Source organism: Micromesistius poutassou, assembly GCF_964030765.1.
Source record: "Micromesistius poutassou genome assembly, chromosome: 3".
Taxonomy (NCBI): Eukaryota; Metazoa; Chordata; class Actinopteri; order Gadiformes; family Gadidae; genus Micromesistius; species Micromesistius poutassou.
The window spans coordinates 23,648,818-23,670,580 of NC_140273.1; the positions used below are offsets into that span (position 1 = coordinate 23,648,818).

General features: G+C 46.7%; 1 protein-coding gene and 1 pseudogene across 2 annotated transcripts; one reads left to right on the forward strand and one right to left on the reverse strand.

The window, feature by feature from the left end:
- Positions 1-151: 151 nt before the first annotated feature.
- Positions 152-21,488, reverse strand: cacng1b (calcium channel, voltage-dependent, gamma subunit 1b). Its single transcript, XM_084465251.1, has 4 exons — positions 20,943-21,488; positions 3,901-3,975; positions 1,427-1,576; positions 152-1,212 (listed from the first exon to the last, which is right to left on the reverse strand). The coding sequence occupies exons 1-4, from the start codon at positions 21,178-21,180 to the stop codon at positions 980-982; spliced, it is 696 nt and encodes a 231-aa protein (XP_084321377.1). The 5' UTR covers positions 21,181-21,488; the 3' UTR covers positions 152-979.
- LOC311340436 (E3 SUMO-protein ligase ZBED1-like) lies at positions 6,674-12,167 on the forward strand (annotated as a pseudogene). Its single transcript has 5 exons — positions 6,674-6,693; positions 7,405-8,244; positions 8,417-8,470; positions 11,258-11,269; positions 12,156-12,167. The product of its transcript is annotated as an E3 SUMO-protein ligase ZBED1-like (transcript).
- Positions 21,489-21,763: the final 275 nt, after the last annotated feature.

The window sequence follows — 21,763 nt, forward strand, 5'->3', positions numbered from 1 at the left end:
TGCTCATCCTGCATCTGATTGGTTCTCATACAGGTGTCATTGTGTAGCAGCCAATGGCGGGTGAGCCCCCTCCACACATGAACCCAAACACCTACACAACAAATTCACATTTAATATTACATATAAGATATTTTATAAGAAATGCATGATGTGATAGTTGTAAAGTTGTGGGATTTTATTTATGTGGTCATTGAAGTCACCAAAATCTTTAATTGTCATTAAAGGAAAACATTTCAAGACAGATAAGTGTGTTTCAAATAAGACACTGAACACAATTGATGTGTTGTGATACAAAAGCAACCAAATGAACTGTAGTAGAAGAAAATGACTTATGTACAAAGATATGATACAAAACGCTGTACATAAAAATATGACTTAAAGCCAGTCTGTCACTATTATCAAATCTCCAAGCATGTTTTTAGTTTATATTAAATGTTGAGCAAGATGCTCAGCATTGCGTGATCTGTTGTGCCAGCATTTAACGGTAGTTTGTTAGACGTGACTTTTAATCCATATCGCACTTTGCTTCTGATAAATCAAATCTCATAAGGAGAAAAAAAATATTTTAAGGTTGCTACATTTACGTGTGTGTGTGTGTATATACATATATACACACCTAAAACAATTCCCTCACACTTCAAACCTTAAAAAAAATGAACACTATAGCCGTAGGCCAAGGCCTAAGATGGCCCCTGGGAGACTTAGGGGCCCGTCTGTAGCCAGGAGGCGAGCTGGAATCCTGATCTTATACATTCCACACTGGACCAGGTCTCTGGAGGAACAGCTTCACCAACAGGACAAGATGAGGGTACACATGACATCACCGCCCCCTTTCTCCAACCAATGGGGTGGGTTTTTGCTTTGTTACTGACTGGGTGTCATTCATACCCACGCCCCGAGTCCCCTCTAGTCCATGTCCTGCTGAGGAAGGGGCTGTGAGGAGCCCCCCCCCCCCCCCGGGCTCCTCCTCTCCCCGACCTCACTCCATCTGCTCGGGCTCGGCGTCCATGCAGGTCTCCCAGGGGTTGCGGGGCATCTGGGGCATGGAGAGGAGCAGGAGGGCCAGGCCGGAGAGGAAGAGGAGGACGAAGGCGGAGCAGGCGCAGGCGAAGGACCAGGCGTAGCTGTACTCGATCCAGATGGTGTCCTCGCTCTCGATCATGCGCTTCACCGACTGGCGCATCACCTCCACGGAGATGAACGCACACAGGCCTGCATGACAGGGAGGAGCTTCTTAAGGACCGTGGACCAATAGCAGGCCTCACCTGCTTTGGTAACGTATTCAGGGCAAAGACCCAAAGCGCAGCACTCTGAGCCCGGCGAGCTGTGAGCCCGGCGGGCTCTGAGCTCTGAGCCCGGGGGGCTCTGAGCCCGGGGCTGCGGAGGCCCCTCTGCGGCCCTGCTGGTCACTGTGCAGCGCTCCTACCTGCGAATGCGTAGAACATGCCGGCCGGTTTGAGGAGGTAGTCACGTCCCTTCCCTCCCTTCCCGGTGCAGGAGGCCATCAGACACAAGGTGCCCAGGATCATGAAGGCCAGGCTGAAGATGGAGATGGCCGCCGCGGAGATGTTGTATTCTGTCAGAGAGGAAGAGGTGGAAGGAGGGAGACGAGTGGAGCAGACATGTTCATCATCTGGACGGCGGGGGGTCAAAGTCTGACGTGAACAGATGGTCCACTACAGGGTACAACACACAGAGGGGCGGATAGAGCATGTGTCTGAGGAGAGGAGCCTCCGGTCAAACGTCACATGGGTAGGATATGGTCACCAGCCATTGATCGGCCGCCTGGTGGCCTATGGAGCCCAGGGGCCCATCTCTAGGGGCCCCTCTCTAGGGGCCCCTCTCTAGGGGGAGCCTTCATCTACGGCTGGAGCGATGGAACCACCTCCCGCCACGACCTGTCGGAGCGTGGGGTCTGAGCGTGTGCCTAGGGCCCCTATGGCCCCCAGCGCCCCTATGGCCCCCAGTGCCCCTATGGCCCCCAGTGCCCCTATGGCCCCCAGTGCCCCTAGGGCCCCTATGGCCCCCAGTGCCCCTATGGCCCCCAGTGCCCCTAGTGCCCCTATGGCCCCCAGTGCCCCTATGGCCCCTAGTGCCCCTAGGGCCCCTATGGCCCCCAGTGCCCCTATGGCCCCCAGTGCCCCTAGTGCCCCTATGGCCCCTAGTGCCCCTATGGCCCCTATGGCCCCTAGTGCCCCTAGTGCCCCTATGGCCCCTAGTGCCCCTAGTGCCCCTATGGCCCCTAGTGCCCCTATGGCCCCTATGGCCCCTAGTGCCCCTAGTGCCCCTAGTGCCCCTATGGCCCCTAGTGCCCCTAGTGCCCCTATGGCCCCTATGGCCCCTAGTGCCCCTAGTGCCCCTATGGCCCCCAGTGCCCCTATGGCCCCCAGTGCCCCTATGGCCCCCAGTGCCCCTATGGCCCCTAGGGCCCCTATGGCCCCCAGTGCCCCTATGGCCCCCAGTGCCCCTAGTGCCCCTATGGCCCCCAGTGCCCCTATGGCCCCTAGTGCCCCTAGGGCCCCTATGGCCCCCAGTGCCCCTATGGCCCCCAGTGCCCCTATGGCCCCCAGTGCCCCTATGGCCTCTATGGCCCCTAGTGCCCCCAGTGCCCCTATGGCCCCTCTCTCTCCATCACCACCCTCTCTCCGTCACCACCCTCTCTCCGTCACCACCCTCTGTGTCACCACCCTCTGTGTCACCACCCTCTCTCCGTCACCACCCTCTGTGTCACCACCCTCTCTCCGTCACCACCCTCTCTCCGTCACCACCCTCTGTGTCACCACCCTCTCTCCGTCACCACCCTCTCTCCGTCACCACCCTCTGTGTCACCACCCTCTCTCCGTCACCACCCTCTGTGTCACCACCCTCTCTCCGTCACCACCCTCTCTCCGTCACCACCCTCTGTGTCACCACCCTCTGTGTCACCACCCTCTCTCCGTCACCACCCTCTGTGTCACCACCCTCTGTGTCACCACCCTCTGTGTCACCACCCTCTCTCCGTCACCACCCTCTCCGTCACCACCCTCTCCGTCACCACCCTCTGTGTCACCACCCTCTCTCCGTCACCACCCTCTGTGTCACCACCCTCTGTGTCACCACCCTCTCTCCGTCACCACCCTCTCCGTCACCACCCTCTGTGTCACCACCCTCTGTGTCACCACCCTCTGTGTCACCACCCTCTGTGTCACCACCCTCTCTCCGTCACCACCCTCTCCGTCACCACCCTCTCTCCGTCACCACCCTCTGTGTCACCACCCTCTGTGTCACCACCCTCTCTCCGTCACCACCCTCTGTGTCACCACCCTCTCTCCGTCACCACCCTCTGTGTCACCACCCTCTGTGTCACCACCCTCTCTCCGTCACCACCCTCTCCGTCACCACCCTCTGTGTCACCACCCTCTGTGTCACCACCCTCTGTGTCACCACCCTCTGTGTCACCACCCTCTCTCCGTCACCACCCTCTCCGTCACCACCCTCTCTCCGTCACCACCCTCTGTCACCACCCTCTGTCATCACACATCATCTGTGTCATCACACAGGAGTCTCCGCTGGTTTGTGGTTCTTTTATCTGCGCTGATGCTCCACGGCTGCAGAGGCCTTTATTTCTTTATTTGCTTTCATCTGTTCGGTTTGAAACCAAACGGAGAGGAGCGCTGTGGAGGGGGGGGGGGGTCTGTGTGGGTCTGTGTGGAGGGGGGGGGGGGGGGGTCTGTGTGGGTCTGTGTGGAGGGGTCTGTGTTGGGGGGTGTGTGTGGAGGGGGGGGGGGGGGGGGGGGTTTGTGTGGGTCTGTGTGGAGGGGTCTGTGTGGAGGGGGGGGGGGGTCTGTGTGGAGGGGTCTGTGTGGAGGGGTCTGTGTGGGGGGGTCTGTGTGGAGGGCGTACATGAACCAGGACACTCACCCTTTTGAGTCTTATATTCAAAGATTTCCGCATCTTCTCCTGGCGTGAAGTGTTTGAAATACGTACAGTTTTCCTCTGTTACAAGAAAAAAAAAGAAAAAAGACAGAATTAGTTCAAAGTAGATTGGTGAACGTCTGTTTAACATCTTAATATGCTAATGCAGGGGGAACAAGCAGAAGAGCAATACACACCACCAACACCACCAATGAATATTGAATGAAGGATGAAGGAGAATGCAGAACTAATTATCATTTATAAAAGCTGAAGTTCTGCTCTGATGGCCACCATAACGAACCCTCACAGGTTCAGAGCAGCTCTGCTTTCTGTCGTGTGCTGACGGCTCACATGTCTGTGCCCGTCTCTCCCACGCCCCGTCTTCAAAGACATGACTGAATCTAGTAGCAGTGGAAGATTCACCTCATGTCCCTTGAAGATAGAATGGACCAGAAATATTTTTCACAGAATCCGTCACCATTTTCTTGGTGCCGTGGTGCCGTTACTTAGTAAAGGATATTGCAGGTATTAAAAGAACGGGCCGAATATACCCCCAAGACATTATCAGACAATACCTTACATTTTTAATAGAATTTTCCACTACATATTATCTCATATCTAGTTCTAGATAGAGGTGAACCCTGGACAGGATTCTTCTGTGGTCTCATCCCCTTTGTCCTGGACTACTAAACTGAAGCTGATGCTTGGTGCGGCCCTGTGAACGCGCTCCACCCCCTGCTCTGCGTATAACTGCCGTCTACTCATGACTCACCATTGATATGGGTCTCATTCATAGCATGATGTTCATTCATGATATTCGCTTGGACTCATTTTCTTTCTTCATCCAATCAACAAAAGCAGACTGACCAAAAAGTTACAACTGTAAAAAAACAAAAAAACAACTGTATACTTATAACTGAATTTATAACGTTTATGATTTGTTTTATTGTGGTCTTCTCATAATACAAGATTTGATTTTTTTTTTTTTTTTTTTACCAAATTCACTAAATTTTATATTTAACATTGAAGACATCCCAGTCGCCAAAATGAAACAAAGCTTTTTGTAGGCTTCTGCAAACCAAGGATACGCTGAGATTCAATGTGGCTGTGTTTACGTATAATATTAATCCCAAAAGGATTGGCTATTGTTTCCAGCTGTCACACATAGTTTAGTTCAGTTTTAATTATTAAGTTACTTAAGTTATCAACATGACTCGTGTTTATATTTCAAATCTCTCTCTGAGGGCTAGTTACTAGTTGTACACCGAGAGATTTGGCAGTGATACAGCCGATAACCTATTAGTGAAAGCAAATCACCAAGCTCATTGATTTAACGAGGCAGGTTTACTTTAAACAATTCATTCATTTATCATGTGTGTGAGGTCATTCCTCATCCGTCCACAAGCACCCCTGCCCCCTCCCCACTTCCTGTTGAGTTTAATGGCCACGCACAAAGAAACACACAATGTGAGAGCATACTAGACTCTTCTGTCTAAACGCACACTCAATAATGTGGTTGTTAATTTAGATAATTTAAATATATTCCACATTCAGAGATATAGAAATTGGAAAATAAAGAACTATTAATCTGGCTCTCTATTCCTTATTCCTATAAATATGCAGCTTGCCATGATCATTGCCCTGAACTACAGAAGTAGTCCACACACTGAGCACGAATAATATCCTCTCACACATGAGGGGTCATCGCCTCGGCAGCCCTTTGGGAGGCGCTGTTCTGTCTGTCTCTTCCCCGAGCTAGCGGAACCTAGTTTACGGTAAACACAAAACAATTTGCGGCAGCTCAGTAGTGATGCGATGTTCGTATACTTTTTCGGAATCGGATCATTGGATCTCATTCAAATAAACAAATATTTTCGAGTCGGATCGTTCACTTGTGCATGCACAAATCGAAGAACTATTCATGAGCAGATCCAGATCGTACGCATCAGATCATATAAATAATGTGTCTTATACAGTAGTCTGAGGGCGCACTCACACTAGGCAATGTTGCCCTGTACTGTACTCAAGTACGATTGCCCCCCCCTCACTGTGCCGCTGGCCTGTGCTCACACTAGGTCATCTCAACTGGGCCAGTTGTAGTACAGTTGACTCCTGTACATGTAGGTTGCGTATCCGTGCGTGTGCGTGTGTCGGCTCATTAGCATCTGTGCCGTGGCCTGAGCACACCTCTCTGAAGTGTACTGAGGCCACGGAGTTGATCTGTACTTGAGTACGGATGGCGTGCTGCTCACACTGGCCAAGCAATCTAGACTTTAGGGGGCAAACGTACTGGGGCCCGGTACAGACGGCCTAGTGTGAGTGCGCCCTATGGCCCCGTCCACACGGAACCGATTTTTTTGTGAAAACGCAAGTCTTGTGCGTTTGGGCTGGAGCTGGGACAACTCGTCGACGTAATCGACGTCATAAATTTGTCAACATTAATAATTTGCGTCGACGTGTCGTCCCTGTTTCATTCTAAACAACCAGGCTACTAGATGAACTCCCTCTCCAGTCCAGTGGGGGCGGTAAATCTGCACCAGAACGCTAGTGGCCAATCGCTGTAGACGCCTTTGTTTAAAACGGAAGAAGAGTAATTCAGAAAACAATGGCGGCAGCAACAGCAGCAGCATTGAGGAGCAACAAATAGACAAAAGAAAGTCTTCAAAAGTGTGGGAATTTTTCACTCTTAATGCTTCTAGCAATGTGGTTGTTTGCAGACTATGAAAACTTAATTTGGCGTACCACACATCAGCAGAGAAAACACCCTGGAGCTGTCAGGATGGCAACAAATCACCGTCTGTACATTTTCCCCATCCTGGAATGTTTGTTTATCAAGCAGTAGTAAACAAGAGATCCTACTCTAAACGTTAGACTGTTGAGTTGTTGTCTAGTTATTGACTTTGTTCAATAGAGACGTCTTATAACTACCACTAGAACAGGTCCCGTGTTTGCAGAGTTTATAGCTGTTAGCGCTACCAGATGTTTCTTATTGGTTTGTTTACACCGGTTGATTTTATACGCCGGTGAAAAGAGAACTTCTGTCTCGTTATGTAGTTCTAGTCTAGCCGTGTACTCTCGAAATTCCACGATCTAGCAACCAGTTCCAAGAAGTAAACACACATTAGACAATTTAAATTACAGAAATTACATTTGAAGTTGAGCCTCTGAGATGGCTGTAGTATACTATTATAAAAATATATCATAATAACAACAATGATGTGGACTATGCTGTATTTCCGATTTGCTATTGTGAATATTCATGTGCTTTATGTTTTTTGCCTTTACAGGAGTAAGCATAAAAAGAACCAGACACACCCCAGGAGGCTAGTGTGTATACAAACAGCCTCTATGATTGTAAAGGACATGAGGCCCCTTGCTATTGGTCAAGGTGAAGGCTTCCGTGAAACACATTCCATTCAGGATACACCCTTCCATCCAGCGCCACCTCACTGACTTAATGGAGAGAAAGTATGTGGACCATGGACAAAGTGAAAAGTGATTAAAAAAAAGCACTTCCAAACTATCACTAACTACTGATGCTGGACAAGTGTTGCCACTGAGGCATACTTAGGTGTCGCCTGTCATTTTATAGCTGAGCTGACCTCATTCAGCTTAAATACAAGGCCGCTTGAGGAGCGCCACACTGCTGAAAATATTGCCTCTTGGGTGGAGACGGTGGCTCCCTTCGAGATAACGTACTGGCGATTGTACATGATAACGCGGCCAATGTTGTTGCAGCTCTTCGCATCCTAGAGGAGAAACATGGGGTAGCGTCACATCGTTGTGCTGGCCATACGCTTCAGTTGGTGGTCAACCATGCCTTGGAGAAGAATCCATGATCGACAGGACCCTCGGGCTGCACGGTGCCTTGTGAAGCATTTCAAGAAAAGTGAGCTGGCTAGCAGCAAGCTGAAACAGAAACAAAAACATACAGCTGAGCATACCCTGGTCCAGGATGTCTCTGATGGAACAGCTCGTACTACATGGTGAGGCGCCTTTTGGAACAACGCTGGTCGCAACACTTTCAGACCCAGAAGTTGCACAGCGTGGGAAGCAGTACCTGGACCTGAGGAATGACCAGTGGATCTTACTGGAGGAGCTGGAGCAGGTCCTCAAGCCTTTCCAACAGGCCACTGTTGGCCACATAGGACTCTCAGTGGAGAGTCCTATGTCACAATATCTGTTTTACCTCCACTGCTTAAGGGTCTCCATAAGTCCACGAAGAAAACCACACATGAGTCTGCTACTGTGGACTCTTTTCAGATTGCTGCAGACCAACAGATGAGTCTGCTTTTAAAGAGGATGGACAAAATGTGGCCATCATTGCTGCTGCCCTTGACTCCCGCTTTCGTAAGTCGAAGTTCCAGTCACTCGATGATGCTCTGAAGGTGCAAGTACAAATTCAAGCTCTTGTAATTGATATCAAAAGAGCCCAGCAACCACTGGCAAGGATTGAGCAGGAGCACTCCCTAGCAGAAGACCACCTCCAAGTCTGTGCTGGACACTCTGCTTGGACTCTGAGGGGGAGGGCAGCAACGAGGAGATTGGCCAGGAGGACAGCGGTGAGGGCGAAGCGGTGAGAAACCAAGTTCTTTTGTATTTTGGGGAGAATTGCATTCCAAGATATACTAGCCCACTTCAATGGTGGAAGGAAAATGCAGGAAGGTTCCCCAACCTGGCTGTTGTAGCCAAATCCTACTGGCCTGCACCTCCACTCCATCAGAACGTCTATTTTCAGATGCTGGAAATATTGTAACAAAAAAAAGGGCAAGCCTGACGCCAGATCATGTTGACATGTTAATGTTCCACCTCTCCAACCGTCAAACTATATCTTGAATTCAACACACACACACACACAGACACACACACACACACACACACACACAGAGAGAGGGAGTAGAAAAGTATTTTTATTATCTATTCCTCCTAGGTGACTTATTATTTATTTTGTTCTTTTGTTAGATGCTACATCTGGCATCAGAATGCATTATTTTGCAGTTTGAAAAATTTAATTGCACAAAAAAGTGCCATGTTAAAGAAATGTTTAATAAATATTGATATGTTAACAAGAAATGTTTTGATATCCATATTGTGGGAAAAGTTACATTGATCAAGTAATGTGAAATAATCTGTAACTGAAAAAATAATCGCTAGATTAATCTAAAAATAATCGTTTGGGACAGCTCTAGTTTGGGTCGACCGTCCGGACAGATCCGGCGTTTTCGTGCCTGAAAACGCACTTTTCTGAAACCAGGTCCCAGGGTGGATAAGATAAAAACAGACCTGTGCGTTTTCGTGTTAGGATTCGTGTGGACGCCTGAAACGCAAACTATGACGTCATCACCCCCCCACCAGCTGGGGACGTTAGAGTTGCGTTGAATTTTTTTTTTTATTATTTGAGTATTGTATTATTTTTGTAGCTTTAAATACAGCCTTTTGGTACATTTAATTACTAACTGTACACTAAAAAGTATTTCTGCTCAATCTAAAAGGTTTAACAACTGCTTTCTCCTCCTCGACTGTATGTTTGTATACAGCGCGCTGGCTTGATACGCTTCACTTTCTTTTGTGGAGAACCAGCGAATAGCTTTCACTCTGGCGACTGGGTTGTATAAAATTAAAAATTCTCCTTCATGTCTGTTATGTTAGTTGTAATGACGAGGTCAACTTAATCTGTTTAAAGGTCCCATGGCATGAAATTTTCACTTCATGAGGTTTTCTAACATTAATATGAGTTCCCCTAGCCTCCCTAAGGTCCCCCAGTAGCTAAAAATTGCATTAGGTGTAAAACGAGCACTAGGTATCCTGCTCCGCCTTTGAAAAAATGAAGGCTGAAACGCACAGATTTGGGATCTGGCCCCATATGTCGTCATAAGGGACCAGGTTACCTCCCCTTTCTCTGCTTGGCCCGCCCAGAGAATTTGGCCGCCAATGAGACAATGACCGTGCGAGCGCCACATGTGTGTGTGTGTGAATACACACACTGTAACGCAAGTGTTCTTTGTTATTTGGATATCCGTTCTGCTGTTGGAGTTATGGCGCATAACACGCAACACAATAACGCAAGCCTGCATAAAGCTCCCATTTGGTGTAAAGACTAGACTGCATCAGGTTCTCTGAGGTCTCGAGACTCGTAGTGGGGATTATCTCGGCCATGGTTGAGAAGGAATTGGGAACCGTGACATGGAGGAGAAAAGGATTGTTGCCCAGGATTGTCCGCTGGAGCCCCGCTGCCCGAGCAACAATCCCTTTCTCCTCCACCTCGCTGTTCAGTCTGAACTTAATATTGACGTGGAAGAACCAGAGGCGTCTGAGAACCCGACGCAGTCGTTTGAGATTCATAATATCATCTGGAGGCGCAAACAGCTTTTGACCATGATAATATATATTATATTATATAGATATCTAAATATAATATGATATTATTTAGATCTAGAGCACCCGGAGTGTTCAATGTTCCACTGTAAACACTAGCGCATGGTACCGTGGCCACAAGCTGCTCAGGGCCACGCCCCCACCCTCCACCTGGACCCGCCTCTAAAAACGGCGCGTTTGTGGAGAGCTCATTGTGGGCCTGGCTCGTAGTGGCTGTAACTCTGCACCAAGGCTGCATCTCTTGAACATCTTCAAGTACTGTATTAGGGGCCCACTAACACCTATATTAAAGCATCCATAAAGCAACATGCCATGGGACCTTTAACTTCAGGTTGACTTTACTGGAACATCCTACACACGTATCGTGAACATCCTACACACGTATCGTGAACATCCTACGCACGTATCGTGCGTGAGTCCGTCCGAACCGGTACTTCGGATCCCCCCGCATGCGCACAACACGCAGACATTACATCCTCCTTCTTTTAGTTTTTCTATTTTTTTTCTTTTAGCTGTGTCAGGCACAAGATTTGGAAACACATCTTCAATAAACATATTACTAACATTTCCTCACTAACATAATGAGTACTGTGTCTAATACATATTTACCATACTGTATACTCACATATTCCATTACATTGTGTCTTAAACAAAATATAATTTAGAACTCATGACATTGTAAAGCATGGCAAATGTACCAACTAGATTCTGATACATTTTCAGAACAGCCTCATTGTATTTTAACATTTCAAACAAGTCTCCGTAGTCATTCAGTCCGTGTATCTCATTGGAACCTTGACCTGTCTACCAGACCTGAGGTCCTGTGTGAGGTCATTTGTTGTTGATTGATCAGTCTGAGCTACAGGTGTGCGTTGGTACAGCCCTCCTTCTGGCGTGCGAACAATGTAGGATCTTGGTAGCTTGTGCTCTTTTTCAACTACAGCTGGCTGCCAAGTTTCCCCTCTTTGCATTCTGACTCTCTCACCAGATTGCAGATCAGGTAAGAGTCTTGTTTGCCGGTCATAGAGCTCATGAGTTCTTTGTCTCTCCTTGTCACTCGAGAAGCTTTCTTAGTGGTCAGCAGTGACGTGGAGGTGGGCCGTCTTGACGTGGTCCCATTAATAGCTGTGCTGGTGACAGCCCCGTGCCGTCCAGTGGTGTGTTCCTCTACTCTAAGAGAGCGAGATACGGAGCACCATCGCTACATTGTGACTTCTTGAGTAAATTCTTTATGGTCTGCACTGTTCTTTCTGCTTGACGATTGAGGACAGTTGGGGCTGTATGTCAGATGTTTGAACTCCCAGCTATCTGCAAAAGCCTTGAACTCAGCAATTGCATACTGTGGGCCGTTGTCAGATATGACTGCAATTCCATGCCTTACGAAAATAGATTTTATTGCATTGACACCTCGACTGGTTGTCAAGGACAGCTTCTAGATTTCCGGATACTTTGAAAAGTGATCTACGCATAGCAGGAATTCAGATCCATTGTGATGGAGGAGATCAGTGAATGCCAATCTTCTCCCACGGTCTCTCTGGCAATGAATGCGAGAGTAGTGGTTCTCTCGTGTTGCTGTTCTGGTGCTGGTTGCAGACTGCACACTGGGATACCACTTGTTCTATTTCAGTGTTCGTTCCAGGCCAATATAGAACGTCTCTTGCTCTGGCTTTGTACTTGACTATTCCCAGGTGTGACTCATGCATTCTGCTTAGCATTTCTGTTCTGAGATGTTTTGGCACAATGAGCTTGTCTGTTTTGAATTACAGTCCATCCGAATAGCTCACTTCCTCTCCGAAGGGCCAGAATGGCTAGATTATTTTTGGTACCACTCCTTTTTCCTCTGGCCATCCTCTTGTAATGGTGTTCTTTAGCGTTTGCATTTCCAGATCCTCTGCTGAGGCTCTTTTAAACTTTTCCTTCTTTTCCTCTGTCATGGGCAGCTGACGTGTGATGCAGTTTATGACCAGATCTTCTTAGCAGTTCGTCATCCATTTCATCAAGATACGCACGGCTTAAAGCATCAGCAATATGGAGTTCTCTGCCTGGCTTGTATGTGACTCTGACGTCTATCACCTTGCCATAGACATATTGATTTATTTCTCACAGCCATATACTATGGCAATTCTTTTGTTTGTTCGATTTGCGCGTACATTCAATGAGTGAGAGGGGTACGCCCCGGGTTTGCCTTGCTGCAGTATGATTGCGCATATGCCTTCTGAGCTTCCGTCCACTGATAACATAACAGGCTTGTTGACATCGAAGAATTTCAAGGTAGGTGCATTTATGACGAGTCTTCAAAACCTTTCACCTGTGCTTGTTCCCAATGCCATTCTGTCTTTCTCAAGCAACTTTATTTGTGGTGCACTGACTTCAGATCTTGATTAACTTTTCTAGATACTGAATCAGTCCCATAAATCGTTCTTGCTTGTCAGTGGGTACACTGAGAATGTGGCCTCTGTATTTGATTTCCTTCATTCAGATTTTGATTTAATCTCTGGCACACTCCAGCAGCTTCACTAAGCTGCCGTTATGTTGCTCTAGCGTGTCTCCCCATACCAGCATATTATCGATGATGTTGACCACCCATCCAGGCCTCTATCATCTGAGCACCAGACCTATAAAACATTTCTGAGGCTGAAGATATTCCAAATGGTCACCGTAGGAAGCGATAGCGCCCTATTGGAGTGTTCATCGTGCACAGCTTGGAACTTTCAGGATTTTGGAACTTGCCAAAATCCTTGATTGGCATCTAATACTGAAAAGTATTTCGCTTTAGACATGCGGCTCACTACTTCTTCAACAGTCAAAAGTGGATAATGTTCTCTTTTTATGGCTCTGTTTAGGTCTTCCGGATCCATGCAGATGCACATTTTCTCTGGTTTGACCACTGTCACCATGCTGTTGACCCATTCTGTTGGTTGTTTGTCTTGCGATTACACCCATTTGTTCCATTCAGTGTAATTCTGTGTAATTCTTCAACTGGAATTTTTCTTGGTGCATCAATCACTGGCCTGACATCACTGTACTGTCAATCTGTTTGTGATGATGTCCAGGTAAGCAGCCTTATCCAGAAAATAAATCTTCAAAGTCCTTCAAAATGTTTGTGTCTTGTCCTATTTCATACGGGAGCGTACCTATGTTCCCTGGGTCCTATGTTCCCCGGTCACGACAAACTTGCACGCTGACTCCTAACCCTAACCATAACCATAACCGTGACCATAACCCTAACTCTAACCGTAACCCTAATATTCATGATTCTTCTGGATTCCGCCTACGAAAAATGCATTCGCTCCCCGGTCACATACAAAGCGGGGAACATAGGGATGACCCCTTTCATACAGTCTCTTCACAAGGTCTACTTTTTTTTTCTTGAAGTATGATTTCAAATTCAAACTTTCTGCCACTTGTACTCACATGTGATGCTTTTCATCCCAAGCAACGCCATCTTGTGACCCGTGTATGACACCAACTTGCACTTGGATGATGACAGTTTTCCTTTGATGTCCAGTGAGCTGAATGTTTTGTCTGACAAGGTGCATTCAGCACCTTTGTCCTGCTTGAATGTCCCATTCCTCCTGTTTATTTGAACATTTTCAATCCACAATTCCTCAGTCTTTTTTTTTGTTTGAATGCATTTCTCATAATTTACTTCAAGTTTTCCAATAAACATGTCTGTGCTACATTCATCCTGCTCGACAATGTGCATGTTCCCTGAAAAGCTTTGTGAATTGCACATTTTCGCAAAATATTTTTTCTTAGTTACACGTCTGCCCATATGCTGGAAAATAGTTTGCTTCATGGCTGTAGCCACATCTGCTGTATGCATTCTTCTGATCATCCTTTTCAATATTTACCTTGCCTTTGTAGCTCTGCGTTGTTTTAACAGTCCGGATTTTATGTACTTCAACTTCATTTAATCATTTAATGCCTTGGCTGGCTGGACATAATCTCACTCGCTCTACAATTGTCTTTTGCAATGTTATGTCCGCCTCTCTCATTAGTCTTCCTCTAACTTGGTCATTATTAATGCCACATACAATTCTGTCACAAACTAATGAGGCGCGCAAATCTCGGAACTCAAGTCTTTTGAAGTCTCAAGTCTTTTACTTTTCAATTCTGTCACCTATGCATCGATTTTCTCTGAGGGTCCTTGTGCCCGCGTGAAGAACAATTGGTGCGTGTACGGCAAGTTCTTTCTCGCAGTAGTTCTGGAACTTTTTCTTTAACGTGGCAATTTTGTCTTCCTCATCTTCTTCGAATTCGAACGTGTTGCGTACTTTTAGTGTTTCTTTGCCAGCGACATGCAAGAATATAGCACACTGAAAAGGCTGTCTTCTCATCTATCCCGCTAGCTACACAGTAATGTTTGAAGCAAATCCAACTTGGTATGCACTCTACTAACAGGCTCGCTCTCTCTCTCTCTCTCTCTCTCACTCTCACTCTCTCTCTGTCTCTCTCTCTCTCTCACTCTCTCTCTGTCTCTCTCTCTCTCTCTCTCTCTCTCTCTCGCTGTCTCTCTCCCGGCGTTCACAAGCTTTCATATGGAACGGTGGGTTGCTAAGTGCATGTCCTGCCTGTGCAGGGATGAATAGAGGGCTTGATAGACCATGGGTCCTATCTTGCACCCAGCGCAATTTACTTTCTACACCGACGCTTGTATCGTTGCTAGTTTGCACCCGGCACAAAGCTGATTTTCCCCCGCAGCAACCAGGCGCCACTACACTTGCACCTGGAGAGGCATGTCGGCGTAAAGCAGAGGTGTGTTCCGACGCAAATGATACTTGGTGCTATTTCACTGATCTAAACATTGCGCCAATATAATTGCGCAACTGACCGAAAAATCCCTGGTCTAAATGCACTGGCGGATAGCGCAGTTGTTGCTATTTTGACGTGCCATGGCAGGTCAGGACTGCAACATGCGCTTACACACACGTAGGCTATACACAGCACAAACATGCAAACGATTAGCCTGATTTAAATATTATGATGTCAAAGATTGTTCATATGATGAGTATGAGTAAAACTGCATAGGAATGGCATTTGGATTGTTTTTCCATAGGGGCTGCATGAATGAACACAGTAGAGTAGGCTATGCCATGCCATAAACACACGCAAACTAAACACGTAACGCATAATACAGTCCATGGCGATGTATACTACTGGGGGGACACATGCATATTATGAACACAAGTCGATAACGATAATGTATAAAATACTGGTAACAAGCAATGTTTGTTAATGTATTGCTGCATATCATTAAATAGACCCACAGTTGTGGCCACAGGACCGTGTCCGTATATCATGTATGTGTTAAGTTGTCTTTGCCGCAGTTGACATGATGACTCAGTGTTTCTGAAGTTGGAGAAGAAAACGCTATTACGTTATGTGTGAATTAGGCTTATTATTTGGCCATAAACTGAGCCATTTGAAGTTTGAAATTCATGTGGTCATGCATCTGTCTTAGTGGAGAGACTGAGAGGCGGGTGGCTTAAATCAAGCGATCTGATTGGTTCCCAACTGTTGTATAATGAGCGTATACACACAGCTATGACGCCCGTTCAGTTTACGGAGTTCAGTATCACTCCGCGCCTAACTTGAACTGTTGTTTATTTATATATAAAAGCAATAGCATAGTTCACTGAAGCCTAAAAACATGTTGATTGCTGGTGAGGGTGGAAATGTTGTAAAGCAATAGGCACACGCTGAGTGAACTCGATAGTAGTCTAAATTGCTGGCGAACCAAGCTACCGTCTCGAGCCTTCTCTCTGAAGGACGCTACAGTGTGTTGCATAGCAACCGCCGTACACTTTGCAGGCAGCCGGGAGGGACTACATTTTTGTATTCGTTAAAAAAATGCTTTTCCGACTTTTTCAAAATTGAGGGTGTCTATGACTTTCATTTCGCCATACTTACGTACCCGTTTTATAAAAGCAATAGATCACTTCAGTCAGTGAAATGTTCTCATTATACCACAGTTAAGGGGGTCGCCAACAACGCCCCTTAACTGGTATAATGAGCACATTCCACAGCCTGTCGTGATCGATTTAAGCAGTCTTACACTCGAAGCACAGGACTTCGGAACTCGGCGCAAGCGCCTCGTTTCTACGGCTGTGCTTCACGTACCAATAATGACATTCAAGAACGCCATCTCGTGTAAGATTGCGATTCAATAACACAAACCATCTTCATTATCAACAATATTGTAAAATATTTTCATATTGTGGGTTAATTTGCCCTCAAATCCAAGCTTTCTGCCCGAGTTCATCTCCATCAGAAAATAGTTCCTATGGTAACGATAGCCGACTCTTGGTCAGTTGAACGTTGTTATGGAAACTAGGCTCATGAAAGTAGTTTCGGCTAGTTAGCGTAGCGATACTTTCTGTAATTAGGCACGCTCTTTTTGTCCATTCTTTCACCAGACATTTAAACCCACTCGAGACTGGGAATTGACCAATCGGAGTGCTTGCTTAAACTTGTGTGTTATTGAATGCTTAAATATTCTATATAGAATATCTATATATAATATATAGATTATATAATTGTCATTGTCGGCCTATATTACATTATTATTTTGTATATTACTATATTATTATATAGAATATTAAATTGATATATCTTTTGATATATATAGATTATATTAAACAATGTTATAATTGTCACTCCATTATTGTGAGGTCTGACTCAGATCAGGGATGTGATTAGAACCGTACTCGCTGCGGTCAACGGGTCTGATCTGACTCCAGGTCTGCTGGCCGTCAGTGTCCAGCTGACCATCAGCACTTCATCCCATGCTTTTTGCAGAATATCTATTCCTGCTGTGTACATGTGCATATGTGCTTATGCTTATTGTTTTTTACTCTTCCTGTTATTTGCTTTTCAGGGAGCCTATTGTTACATCTGGCCAAGGTCTGCAGATGGAAACTACCCCTCTGGCTAAATCTGGCATATTTGCAGAAATGTCTAATAATATGCAGTGTCCCTGTCAAAAAAAAGAATATATATATAGTTTGTGGGAATACATAGGATCACAAATTGTACTGGTGTCCTTCTGTCCATTTGCGACTGGTAGTCTGCCCTTACCACAGCTCCCTATTGGACACTGAGAGATCACATGAGAAACAGTTAAATGTGTATAAGGGCCTCGCCAGCTTAAATTGATATTGAGATAGTTTAATGTCAACACATGGCATGTCCTAACCAGGGCACAGTGATTTCCTTACGGTAACTTATAGACGTGTGAAGTCCCTGCTGGTCTCACAGAGCTGCCCATCCCTGAGGGGGCATGCTGTAAGCCTGTTGCATATCAAGCCAACGCTGCACTTCAACCAATAACCATGCAGGCCAAGACTGAGACTCCAGCCATTTGCCTTATTTAACTGGCATCTTTATTAACAGCCAGCTGTCCATCACGGTGTGTAGAGTTACCGGGACTGGACACCTGCTTGGTTCTACCCATGCTGGAGTTTTGACAAACACCAGTAAGTCTTACAACCAATGTGTTGATTTTGGGATCATACTTGTTAAAATCCCTAAACCCATGGGGCTAAGTAGCAGCGCTCTGGGTTCCTGCAGTCAGAGGACCGCTGGGGGCGGTGCCCGTGTGTACAGGTGCTGCTGTCAATCACTGAGCGCTCAGAGCACCGCCAGCACTTGACCCGGGCGCCCACCGCCAGACAGCTGGGTATGTCCACAGCCTATATATAACCACGGGCCTCAGCCACACTGCACGCACCAACGAAGAAGAGAAAGAAGAAAACAATAATGGTCCTTTAGACGGTGGATCTGGGGACTGGCTGTGGTGCAATGTTTAGGATATTTATATAGTTCAGTAGGACATGTTAAACCAGAGACATGGTTAACTACAGTAGGACATGTTAAACCAGAGACATGGTTAACTACAGTAGGACATGTTAAACCAGAGACATGGTTAACTACAGTAGGACATGTTAAACCAGAGACATGGTTAACTACAGTAGGACATGTTAAACCAGAGACATGCTAAACTACAGTAGGACATGTTAAACTAGAGACATGTTAAACTAGAGTAGGACATGTTAAATCAGACAGCATGTTTACATGCAGTCATAATCGGGTAACTAAACAAATAAGACCTCAACAGGACTTGTAAAATGCATGTAAACACCTTTATCCGATCTACTTCGCACAAAAATCGGCACGTGAACGGACAAGCTAAATGGGATAAGAACACCTAGCTAAGTCGTTCATAGTCCGGTCTCTACCTGCATGTACACAGCATCGTTTCAGAGTTCACGTTCTGCACATGCTCCAGATCTTTTCCGGGGGCCGTGAGCCGGAGGTAGAAGGAGACGGTATACGTGTTGTTGTTGTCGCCGTCGATAAACAAGAAACTGTGATTTATTTAAAAAGGTGGCGCAGAAGATAGAGGAAGCCGGTGAATGTAGTTAGCCCCTATAAGAAGCGTATCCCCGGCCGCGGGAGTGCACATGGCATGCATTCAGTAAAGGTGGAAGCACTCACGCTACGCTTCGACTTCACCCAAGGCTGAATTAAAAGGACTGTTTTCCTAAATGTTTTCCTAAATGTGGGTCATCAACAAGGTTTTAAGACGTCTTTACAATCTTTATTCATTCATTGCGCCGCGGCCGAACTGACGGGGATATTCTCTGATATTAATAAACGCGACATGGAGGAGAAAGAAATGTTTTCAGCAGACAGCTGTCAGTTCACTTCGGGTCCATATCATTTCTCCGATGCTCCATTGTTCCGACCTCGTATGCAGACTCCTCCGCCGGCAGGGCCAGCTCCTCCGGCTGGACTCCGCATACGACCGAGAGGTCGGAACAATGGAGCGTCGGAGAAATGATATGGACCCGAAGTGAACTGACAGCTGTCTACTGAAAACATCTTTCTCGAATGCCACCTGAGTTTGTTGTTGCTGGTGACGTAAAGAGGTCAGCCGGTGGCTCTATTACCACTAGTTGAAATGGGCACAGCGCCACCTATCGTACCGGGGCATGACACGCTTCGGCCAATGAATCGGTTTACTCACCGCCATGTATAACCAGACAATTGCAGTTGTCCAATTGCAGAGCATATTGGCTTTAATTGGCTTTATTGGCATATGGCTTTAATCGGATTAAGCTGTGCATGTAAACATACTGTGTGTAGTTACATGTAGTTAAACTACAGAGTGACATGCATTGACATAGGCAGAATAACCTCAATGAGTGACGAGGGAATTAGTAATTGCTAAAGCCCCTACAGCCTCTGGTGAGGTTTTACTTGAAGCATGGGCTCTGGGTTCCGTCAGGAGTAAAATAGTTGGAGGCACAAATGTGAAGTGAGGCCATTTTTTCCAGATGATTGATCTCCTAACTGGAAGTAGGACCTGTGTTGGATCATATCCTGACAGCTCTTAAGACCTGGGAGTATAATAAACATCAGTTGTTCCTCACCAAATACAGCTATCCAGACGGGACCCCCCCCATGGCCAAACAAAATGACTCATCCAATTAATGACCTACATTGAAATAAATACTTAAGCTTAATGTTGTGTATTCTCCATCTTTCCAAGAACAGATATCTAAGAGCACTATACTTTATCCTACTTATTTGAGGTAGTGGTTGCAGCATGCTGTGAACCTGGGAGCCTAGGCCACTTACATTGGCAAATAATCATAATTGAATTGAAACCGTTAACAAAGTCTCAGTACAACCAATGAAACAATTCTCTCTGATGCTAATGCGGAAATATTCAGAACACACTAATCCAATAGAAGCTGGGCAAGCTGATCATGAATGCCCACTTAATTAAGTTAGGCCTCATCTCAGTGATATGAATAGATGATGATTAGAACACATTCGATAATCCTTTATTAATCCCAAAGCGGGATGTGTTTGTGTTTTTTTGGCAAGTTATTCGTAGCAGTGTTCACAGCAATGGCCTGACCGCTTATTCATATTCTATTTGGTATAAACAAATGGTCTTCTATGCATATCTTAAATAAGACGGATGGTTTCCCACAGGCTCCACCGTGCCGTGAGGCGTCTAGACTGGAACCAGGCTGTTAAAGTGCTCCACCTGTTTGAGCACATGAGCCTCATGTGAACCACTCTCCATCCTAGGCCTCATACTGGAGGGCTTAATGAAACCATCTCATGCATTCAGCAAATGCCTGCCATGCCTGCGAGACGGAACCCCCTTTTATGGCTGTCCATGTGTTTGAGGAATGGATTTACCACCAACAATGGCATCTTTTGTAGTCTTCAGACTCCACAGAAGGCTTGGCCAGAGTGACAACAAGCCCTGAGCTTTACGTTGCTATTTAGCTTTCTGAAACAGCTTTTCAGGTGGATTTTTTCATTGGTACAGGGACACAACATGGCTCAATGGCAGTAGTCCCAGTTTTCATTGAGTACACTGTGTTTATTAGAGAGGCGCGCTGGAACCCCAGGGCAGTGCCATTCACAGCAGGACGCTCCTCAGCCCAGTCATCAATACAAAACATGCAGATTATGGCTTTGAATGATTTTCAAGCCTAATGGGGAGGGTTATTCAACTTCTAAATGTGAGCACTCTGAAAGCAGGCCTGTTCCAGACTTCATTACACACTAATGTGTCTTCTTCTAAGACCCTGACACAGTCATATGACCTGATGCTAGACCACTCGCTCTATTCTTAGACTCCTTACCTCCCGGCAGGCTGATGGGCCCACAGCCGTGGCCCTCGATGTAGTTCTCGGGGCCGATGTAGATGTTCTTCTTGCACAGCCGCCACAGGCCAAAGTGGGCGGCCTCGCACGTCTCGTTCACCTTCTCCATACGGGGGCTCAGCACGGCCCAGTGGTCGGTCACCACCGCCACGAACATGCAGGCCATGCCCACCATCAGCACCCCGATGGCCACCTTGATCTTGGTGCGCTTGTGCATGGTTCCGTCACGTATGGACCGCCTCGGCTTCTGCTCCCCGTTCTCCAAGTGGGAACAAAGATTCAAGAGTCGTGTCTTTCTGGAGGGGTTAAATAGTGTCCCGGAGTCCTCTTCTGTCCCGAGTGGGTGTGGCTGTCACCCACAGAGAGAGTCTGAAACTCTTATTACTTACACTGTCCTCACTGCAGCTCTGACGGGTGTGTTTGTGTGTTTGGTTTGAGAGGAGAAGGTGTCCAGAGCTGCCGACTCACTGCTGCTGTAGGGGCCAGCGGGCTACCCTCCCAGCTGCTGGATTCAGTCAGGAGATCCGATCTGACCACACAGCCAACTGACTGGAGGGGTGGTGGGAGGTGGGGGTCAGGCGTTGGCTTGGGTGGTAGCAGGTGTGTGTGTGTGTGTGTGTGTGTGTGTGTGTGTGTGTGTGTGTGTGTGTGTGTGTGTGTGTGTGTGTGTGTGTGTGTGTGTGTGTGTGTGTGTGTGTGTGTGTGTGTGTGTGTGTGTGTGTGAGGGAGAGACACTCCCATAAAGCATGGATGGATGTGTCATTCCCCAAATTCAGTTCTGGTGGCTAATTCCACGCCAC

Bases quoted from the DNA above. Each gene is read 5' to 3' on its own strand.
- cacng1b (XM_084465251.1), bottom strand. From the start codon at position 21,180: ATGCACAAGCGCACCAAGATCAAGGTGGCCATCGGGGTGCTGATGGTG. The intron at 1,577-3,900 runs GTGAGTGTCCTG...CCTCTCTGACAG, and splicing joins TGAATATAAGACTCAAAAGG to AATACAACATCTCCGCGGCG. The intron at 1,213-1,426 runs GTAGGAGCGCTG...CCTGTCATGCAG, and splicing joins CATGTTCTACGCATTCGCAG to GCCTGTGTGCGTTCATCTCC.